This window comes from Cicer arietinum, chromosome 7 (assembly GCF_000331145.2).
Source record: "Cicer arietinum cultivar CDC Frontier isolate Library 1 chromosome 7, Cicar.CDCFrontier_v2.0, whole genome shotgun sequence".
Classification (NCBI taxonomy): domain Eukaryota; kingdom Viridiplantae; phylum Streptophyta; class Magnoliopsida; order Fabales; family Fabaceae; genus Cicer; species Cicer arietinum.
In genome coordinates, this window is record NC_021166.2 from 37,243,878 (window position 1) to 37,253,555 (window position 9,678).

Below are 9,678 nucleotides of genomic sequence, written 5' to 3' on the forward strand. Positions count from 1 at the left end.
ATGAACTTCGCCTTTCTTTGAAAGTCTTTTTTTTTTTACCCCCCCCCCCCCCCCCCAGTGTTCTGTATGCCTGACAGGTTTTTTCCCTTTTTTATTTGATAGTTGGAGACATTCAAAAAACAACTGATGCGGTCGCTAGCTGATGACAATCCACCTGTAAGACATCAACATATTAACTTTATCACAAAACACAATTATTATAGTGACTATTGATTTTGTTAGTGAAGATGATAAATCCCTTTCTTCTAAGCAAGTTTTTTCCCTTGTGTTTCTTTCATTACCCTTGGAACAGCAAGCTGAAACCATAGATATTGGAACCTGTGACCAAGCAGTTCCAAAGGCATATCCTGATAAGGGTATTTCTCACCTCATTGATTATTTGATTATAAATTTCATATACATAGCCTTGTTAGTGAGTTGTTATTTCTATAATTGTACTTGTTAATCTTGTTTATGCGCGTTTCTTTTGTTATTTCTTACAGATGATGATGTAAATGGGTATACAGCACCTCATGCATACAATGGCCCTGCAAATGTGGGCAAAACAAATGATGAAGGTAGATGATTTTCCAAATATATAATTGTTAGTTATGGATTTTAGGCAAAAGGAAATGAGAAAATATTAAGAACATCGAATATTATTGATAATAACTTGATAATGACTTGATACAAAAGACTCAATACCAATCCTTATTTATAAGGATTCATACATTCAATCCTAGATAAATAGGAAATCAAGAATAAATCATAATTACAACAATAAAACAATAATAATAAGTAATAAAAAATCTAATTCTAAGAGATACTCTAAGAATATAAATTGATCATAGGAAATAACTTAAGATATATTATATTATTATAATATAATATAATATAATATAATATACTATAATATAATATAATATAATATAATATAATATAATAACACTTTCTTATATACTAACACTTTCTCTCAAGCCGAAGCTTTAAGCTTGTCCCAAATTTAACCATTTGAAACAACAAATATAACATGTGACATAAGTAGACCCAAAAAAAGATATCTTGGATAAAGCAATGAAGAGCTTCAGAACATCAACCGATCAGTTTGTGTCAAAGAACAAACAAGAGCTTCAGAACATCAACCGATCAGTTTGTATCAAAGAACAAACGGCCAAACAACCAATTGAAGAAACCACTGCTGACTCCTACGAACAGCTGGTAAACCAAACCGAAATGTTAACAGGGCAGCGTCAACAGTAGCTGAAGCTTGAATGGGAGGATGTCACAACTTCAAACCAAATCAAAAACCAAAATGATATTGGTGCTTACTGAAGGTGAAGTCCTACCTGAAAGTGTAACAACTACAAACCATAGTTAAACCATATTGGGGCAATGCTAACCACAGCGGAAGTTCCAACTAGAAGTGTAACATCTTCTAAAACGAACCTAACAAAAGCTAAACATTGATGGTGATGTCAATGGGACCAAATCAGAATGATAAATTGAGGTCTGGAAATAATTTCTATGCAGCCATAGTGTTAAACCACACCAAAGAGACATCTGAAAATTCTTCAACACGAGGAAATACATCCAAAACAAACAAACCTGAAAAAATAATCTCCTTGGAACAAAAACCAAACTACAGCCATGATGGCCAAACTCGAATACTGAAAAAAATTCTGCACATCTTGTGACTGTGTGTCAAGTGTATCAGTAACTGAACCAGCAGTAGCATCACTTTCACCATGTCCATGCAAAACAAAACATTAAAGTCGTAACCAGGGGCAGAAAAGAAACATAAATGTTGAACCCAAACTTTGAAACAGGGAACAATTGAACCTTTAAATTATAAAAAATTGATTTAACGACGCAAACAGTGATTAAAAAAGGCAAAGAAATCCCTAGAACACACCTTAAAAGTGGGACCCATAGGCTGCAAGTGATCCCAAACGAAGTATAATGGAAAAACAATATGAACGAGACCAAAGGCATTGTGATACTGTTTCGGAAAGGCGGCGCGTACTGTTCGTGCTCCAAAATTTGTGGTGTTGTGTGAAGAGTATTTTAGTCTTAATCTTACAAACCCAAGTCTCACATAGGTTTCAAACAAGTTTATAAAGAGACGCACCCTTAACTTTACAACCCGATTTTTTAACAATGAGTTAGACTCAATATAAAATAATCTAAAGTGGTATCAAGAGCCTATTGATTCGGGCACCCGCCATTTACATCCACGCAACAAACCCAATAGTGCTGGACATGAGGGGGTGTATTGGGAAAAACCCAAGTCCCACGTAGATAATAAGGTCTCAAACAAGTTTATAAAGAGAAGCATCCTTCACCAATGTTATTAAAATTGATCAGTAAATCGTGGAATAACACTATTTTATTATCTCGCTCACCCTCCCCGATCTAAGATGGACACATAATTGCTTTTGGAGAGATTTGAGCAGAATTGCGTTGAAAATCGCCGGAAAAGTGAGATCACGGAACTCAGGCTAGTTTCCGACAACCTGTTTCACGACTCATTTCCTTTGTTTCGTGTGGGTTTGTATTTGGGTTTCGTGACCTGGTTGGCAACCTGTATACTTTAAAACAGGTTTCCTACGCTTTTGACCTTAAAATAACCCTAACTTTTCCGTCAGACTACCAAACCCTTCTCTCATGCTATACGTTACTTCCCTCATGTTTCTTTCCTTTTTGCTGCTCATTTTTCACTTGTGCATTTTGGAATTATGTCATGACTTTGGGTATTTTGCTAATTAATCATATGATTTGTTTAAAACTTTTTATGTTATATATGTGTTCTGTAACTAATTGACTATTATGATTTGTTTTGGATGTTATGGAACTTATGGTTATGTAATTAAATTTTAAGTTGGCTTCAATGTTGCTATTTATTTTGTTTTTTTTCCGGTTTTGCATTCATATTCATATTATATATATAGGGTCTTGTTAACAAGTGCATTTTTTAATATTAGTATATTTAATAAGCACTCGGATCCTCCAACCCAACACCTGGAAAAAATTTACTAAATGAGTTCTACAAATAACTCTATTATAATTATCATTACATTTCAACTAACACTCATGTATTTTAATACAATTTATTAAGTGGGGCTTGCAAAAATTGAGGAGAGAGAGTGCTTGTGTAGCTTACTTTTTCTATAAGGCACCCATTTTTTCATCCTCCATTGGGGTATCTAATAGGTGGTGCTCCCTTTTAGGGAAAACAACTCCCATCAGTGTTGCTCTAATGACTTGATACAAAAGACTCAATACCAATCCACGTTTATAGGGATACATAGACTCAATCTTGGATATTTAGGAAATAATAAACAAATCATAATAATAATAAATGTAATGGAGGGAGGCAAATGTAATCAGTGTGCCCGAAGGTCTTTTCTACCTCAGACTAAGAGATACTCTAATATAATATCAAAATATATAAGATATTTTCTTATGTTCCAACAATAACTTTTTGTCAATCAGGCTGTACTTTCACATTCAGAAGAGCTATATTTCTGGATATAAGTCCTATCCTATATTAGAAATTAACTATGCAAAAAATCTCACTCTTGACACTTAATCTTTAGAATTTTGGAAATAAATTATGTTCTCACTCCTTTTGAATATCATTTTGTGCTGTAATGTCTAATGTTCTTGTACAGCGAAGACTCAATTATTATGTACTATATTTTGTCAAATAAAAAATGTGGTATGTTTGTTGGCATGTTTGTCTAATGTTTTTAATACTTATATAGAATAATGTTTCAGAAGATGGATTCAATAAAAATGTAGTAGAAATTAGAACAATATATAAATAAGGAAAAATGGGCTTGCAGGAGTTTTAAAATCTTGTTTGAGATGCATATCCATTCTCTTTAATGCTTTTCTTTTGTTATCCTATAGCTTCCAGGTATTCATCACAACAGTTTTCTTTGACCCCATATATTACACCACGTCTTACACCAACTGCAACTCCAAAAGTGATCTCAACGGCTGGTTCTCCTAGAGGATACTCTGCTGCTGTATCACCCAAGCTAGCTTCTGGTGCCACCTCTCCCACAAAACTTTCTTATGAAGGCCGATCATCTCTCTCGTCATGGTATTCATCAAGTCAGCAGTCATCAGCAGCAAATTCTCCACCTCGAGGACGATCAGTTCCAGGTTTTGAAGATTCATTGTTAATTTTGCTATAAAATTGTTTTCTCTCATCTTATTAAGATTGGTCCTTGAAGTTTGTTAATCTTCTTTGCTCTTGATTGGAATGTTATTCGCATGACGTTGTTGGTTAGGGTATTATTCTATATAAAGCATAAACAGGGAATAGGGGGCACATACCTCTGCGATGAGTTTCATTATTACATAACTTTCAGTTATTTATCCCTCATAACTTTTAAAACTTTGTTTAGGTCGAACTCCAAAGATTGATGGAAAGGAGTTTTTTCGTCAAGCCAGGTGACTTTCTTTCTCCATGCTGCTGCAAAGTGACTTTTTACTTCAACTTATTTAGGAAATTGATTGAATAAATTAAATGAATCACTTTTTCAGGAGTCGTCTTTCATATGAGCAGTTCAGTGCATTTCTTGCTAACATAAAGGAATTAAATGCTCAGAAACAAACACGAGAGGTAAATAAATATCAAGTCAAAGTACTGGATTTCAACTGAAATTCTTCCCTAGCCAGTAATCATAGTTCCACTTGTTTTGTGCTCTTTCAGGAAACTTTACGAAAGGCAGATGATATATTTGGGTCAGATAACAAAGATCTTTACCTATCTTTTCAAGGATTGCTTAACCGGAATGTACGCTAGGACTGAAAGCAGCTTTGCTTGTAATTGCATGAGTTGGTAAACAAATCCTTGTTCACCATTAAATTAATTCTTGCCTGTTTTTGTTTCTGTATATTATTTAGTTTAAATTGCGGAATGATACAGACATGGGATATCAAATACTATAAATTTTAAATTATAGGACTTACGTGACTGTAATGTTGTAACACACAGTTACAACAACAACCAAGCCTTTTCCCACTAAGTAGGATCAGCTACATGGATCAAACAAAGTCATAGTGTTGTATCACATAATATATCTCATTCCAGCTCATTTATCTCTGAGTCTTTCTTAATAGTTATAATTTTTCTAGGTTATCCCCAGCCTCTAACGATTGACTATCCTCCTTTTGATCTATTCTCCTCATTACGAAATCTACCGGTTTCTGCTCCATATGTCCAAACCACCTAAGCCGAGTTTCTACCATCTTTTCTACTATAGGTGCTACCCGAACTCTCTCTCTAATGTTGTCATTTCTAATCCTATTCAGTCTAGTCTTTCTACATATCCAATGTAGCATTTGAATCTCTGCTACTCTTATTTTATCCTCATTTTGGTTTTTTTACTGCCCAACACTGTCCCATATAACAAAGTTGGTCTTACAGCTGTGTGATAACATTTTCCCTTCAATTTGTGCGGTACTTTTTTATTGCATAAAACACCCATCTCAACCATCCATCTTCAATTCTATGGCTTAAATTTTCTGCTTCTTTGTGAATCGTGGTTTTGTATTATGGAACCAACCAAGATACTTAAACCATTTGTTTGACTTATGGTATGGTTTGATCTTCAACTTTCAGCTCCAAATTGGATATGTTTCTCCTGTTGCTATGCATTCCATAAACAATTTCTTGCTTGTACTAAGACGGAAGCCATACGCTTCTTTTCAAAGGCTTGTCTTCAACTCTCTAACCTTCTATTTAGTTCCCCTCTCGACTCTCCAAATAGGATTATATCATCTGCAAAAAGCATACATCTCGATGCTGGTTCTTGGATATGTTCTGTAAGTATGAAATTAATATAACACGTTATTGCAAAAAAAGGATCAATCAGTATTTTAAAATTAGTTCAAGTTCATTGTAGATTCAATATTTCCATGCTTTCTTTCTTGATGCAAATATTTCAGTTAGTTGCCTTGAGTAAATATCTACACAAAGTGTTTGCAGTTCAATTTTGATTATAACTACTGAGACTTCATATTTGAAACATATTTTTAAATAGTCCTTTCAAGAATATTAATTGTTATTTAATTGACTATTTTTTAGGTCACTGACCCAACTCAGCATTCTTCAACAGCGATATGGACTTGTTTCTCTTTGATTTACTGAATCAAAATCCAACTAAGCACTGATATGTGCCATCGAATTGAATATTTATATTTAATTAATCTAGCTTAATATTTTGTATTCCCTATTGCATGCTGTGTATATAGAATCTCGTGATTTTGTGAATGGCATGCACGGCTAAGTTTGTTAATTGAAGTCGTTTCAACTTTTAGATAAATCTTGAAATATTTGATCAGTGATATTCAAATGCCTAGAATGGTGGACTGTTACGTAACATTTGGTGCCAAATTTGAGCTGCATCCAAATAAAAATTAAAACAATTTTTTAGGAATCTTATTTATTTTGGTTAGTAAGTTTGAGGATTCGTAGACCAATGTTATTTCGTATTTAGGCATGACAATTTTACTATTTATTAAAAAATGTAATGTCTAATTACATGGATTTAGCAATAGAAACAATGACAAAACTTTCAAATTTATTAAGGACATAAAGGGCTAATAATATACATAACTAGTTGTCTGAAATAAATAACACAGTGAAATTCTTAAATAAAAGCATACAAAATTGGGCAATTAATCTACTAAAATACGATGTTGATACTGAGTACTTGTTTTTAAAATAAAATAAGATGTAGATACTATGAGAATATTTATTTCTGATTTACTAAAATTTTCTCAAAAGATGTAGAATATTTTTAACTCTCGATGTACTCAGCGATCTTAGTATCTGCATCTAGGGACAACATTTTTGTGAGATACGAAATCTACATGAATATTACACAATTTCAAAACAATCGATCATGACACTGGTGTTTTTCTAAAAATATTCTTTAAACATATAGATAATATACATAAAGTTCTAAGATAAAATAATGATATTCAATAATCAGACTGATCTCGAGGAATCTAGTTGAAGACCTTCGAGTTTGATAGTGCTCTTTACCTGTGCGCCATTAGACAATTCATGCTTATTAACAAAAGAGTTAATATATATAGTTTAAATATTGCAAAATTATTTTAATTAATATATTTATTTATTAAGAATAACAAAATTTTAGACTAATCATGACCTCTCTATCCTCAAGAAGATATATGCCTTTAAGCACACAATTCATCTATGTGGAGTTTAAAATTTATCTCATGTGGGGTACAAAAATTATCTATGTAAAGCTCATATCTCATTCAAGTAAAGAGATAAGAGAGAAGAAAAACATTATGATTTTTATACTAGTTTGCAACAATTGCTACATCTAGTCTCCCCTTAAAGAGAGAATTGTCCTAATACACCTAGGGACTTAATCTACCAAGTACTATTAACTTAATCTCTTCAGGCTTTGAGTATTACAAACTTGACCTCTCCATGTTTCATGTATTATAATGCCTTAGTAGGAAACTAGAAGTACAATTTTGAATTTCCTTAAGAATACTGGCTTTACTCTCCTCTTGAGCTAAGTATTCTTTACTCTCTCTTTAGACTTCCTATATTTCTATCCAAGCTTTTTATATTATCATGCCTCATTAGACAACTAGAAATACCGTTTTTGGATTTCTCTAGAATATTGACAAACCTTTCCTCTGGAGTCTATATTGTAATGCCTCACTAGACAACCAAAAGTACAGTTTTTAGACTTCTCGAGAATATTGGAAAATCTATGTCTTGAGTTGAGTTTGTACATGATCTCTTCATGTTCCATATATTGTTCTAATTGCCTCTTCAAACTACCATTTTTCATACTTAATTCTTTCAATTTCAAGCGTTGACTTTCCATCAAAGGTATTGACTTTCTTGTTGGAGTGAGATGTAGTGTTTCTTGAATAATGATAGTCATAGGCAGAATTGCTTGACATAGAATTAGGCATTGGGGAAATCACCTTTTTGAAACTTCAAAGTCAGTGCAACATTAGATGTTGCATATCAGAGGCATCATTTGGAGTGTGTTGCTCTAGTTTTTCCACATCACAGGCATGCAAGGGCTTCAGAGGCATGCTTCAAATTTAGTCTTCAGAGGCAATCTTCAGACTCAATTTCATAGTCATTCTTCATCCAAAGTTATCAGACCCAAACTTCATACCCCTAGACATCAGAGGCAATCTTCATAACCTTCAAAGGCACGTTACTTTCAAAGGCATATGTTCAGAGACAAACGCGTATACTTTGTGTTACTTTGATCTCATTCTCTGGTCACTTCCTCTGGTGACTTCCTTGTGTCACTTCCTCTGGTGACTTCCTTTTGTCACTTCATCTGGTCGCTTCCTCTTGTACCTTCATTTGATTTTCTTCCTTTGGTACCTTCCTCTGATTTTCTTCTTTCTATTTTTGCATACTTAATGAAGCCATTAATCCAAATCTATTGTTCTCATAAAATACTTTTGTTAACATCAAAACTATAACATCATACTTTTTTTTGTTAACACCAAATAAAATATAGTAAACTACTTTTTTTTGAAAAAATACATTGTTAACATCATAGTCAATTGATATGATTTAATACGAGACTCTAAAGACTCATTCCTGGTGTCATTATCAAAGCGGAACTTCTTCCAAAATTGAACTTCAAGACTCAATATCCTGTAATAACTGCAATTTCGAAAACACATGGCTAAGTCAGTCAAACACAAACAACTAAGGAGGTGATTTTATAAATCATGTTGATAATATAATATAAGTAAGGATAACTCACAAATAATCATAATAGAGTTGTATCATAACACATCACAATATATCAAAACATTCAAGGAATTATAACGTTAAAATCGTCTAAAAAAACTGTTATCATATTAGATGCACATTAATCACAACAAAATAATCACAAGACAATGCAATGTTATGTATGGTTCTAAAAATTATATGATATAGATATAATACCTGCTAAGACAACTTCCACACATAAAAATTACTCATACTAATGGGAAAAATAAATATCCCACAAAGGCAACTTCTACATCGAAAAATCTCTCATACCAATGGAGAAAATAAACTTGCCACAAATGTAACTTTTACTAATATGCATATATCATGACATGATGATGTGTTAGCAAAATAAAATATTCTCAAATAGCCCGCTAAGATCATGTCATATGCTTCAAAAATCACTTATATCATCGAAATATCACTTATAAAATCACTTATAAAATAAAACCTTCATATCACTTATCATGAGAATCACATTTCGTATAAAACTTATCATAAAAATCAAAGTTTCACCACACATAGCTTGAAAATCAAATATTCATGTACAAGTCATCATAAAAAATGAAACTTTCATCTCATATATCATCGAAATTCAAACTTTCATCACATACCACATAAAATTCAAACTTTCTCAAATATATCATAAAAATTCAAACTTTCAACACATAAAATATAAAAACTTAATCTTTCATCACTTATATCACACATTCGCATAAATTAAATATATGATTAGTCTATATAATTGTGTTTTTTTTGTTTTAGTTGTTATAAGGTTTTTTGATTGATTTTGGTCCTTGCAATTTTTTTAAAAAGTTTTTGGTCTTTGCTCTTTTGTTTTAGTCATTGAAAAATTAATTTTTATTGGAATGAGTCCTTGCAATATAGAT

At 32.4% G+C, this 9,678-nt stretch overlaps 1 protein-coding gene across 2 annotated transcripts in view; it reads left to right on the forward strand.

Moving 5' to 3' along the window:
• Positions 1–6,290, forward strand: part of LOC101512392 (uncharacterized protein At4g15545-like) — an 8,805-nt gene extending 2,515 nt beyond the window's left edge. The window contains exons 3-10 of one of the 2 annotated variants that reach the window (XM_004514342.4): positions 103–156; positions 293–356; positions 483–557; positions 3,892–4,149; positions 4,395–4,440; positions 4,534–4,612; positions 4,703–4,831; positions 6,080–6,290. In XM_004514342.4, coding sequence (XP_004514399.1) covers positions 103–156; positions 293–356; positions 483–557; positions 3,892–4,149; positions 4,395–4,440; positions 4,534–4,612; positions 4,703–4,795 — 669 coding nt within the window. In that variant the 3' untranslated portion in view covers positions 4,796–4,831; positions 6,080–6,290. Of the gene's footprint in view, positions 1–102; positions 157–292; positions 357–482; positions 558–3,891; positions 4,150–4,394; positions 4,441–4,533; positions 4,613–4,702; positions 4,832–5,614; positions 5,745–6,079 lie in introns of those variants that run through there. The other variant, XM_027330480.2, reaches the window with a different exon arrangement.
• The last annotated feature ends 3,388 nt before the right edge of the window (positions 6,291–9,678 follow it).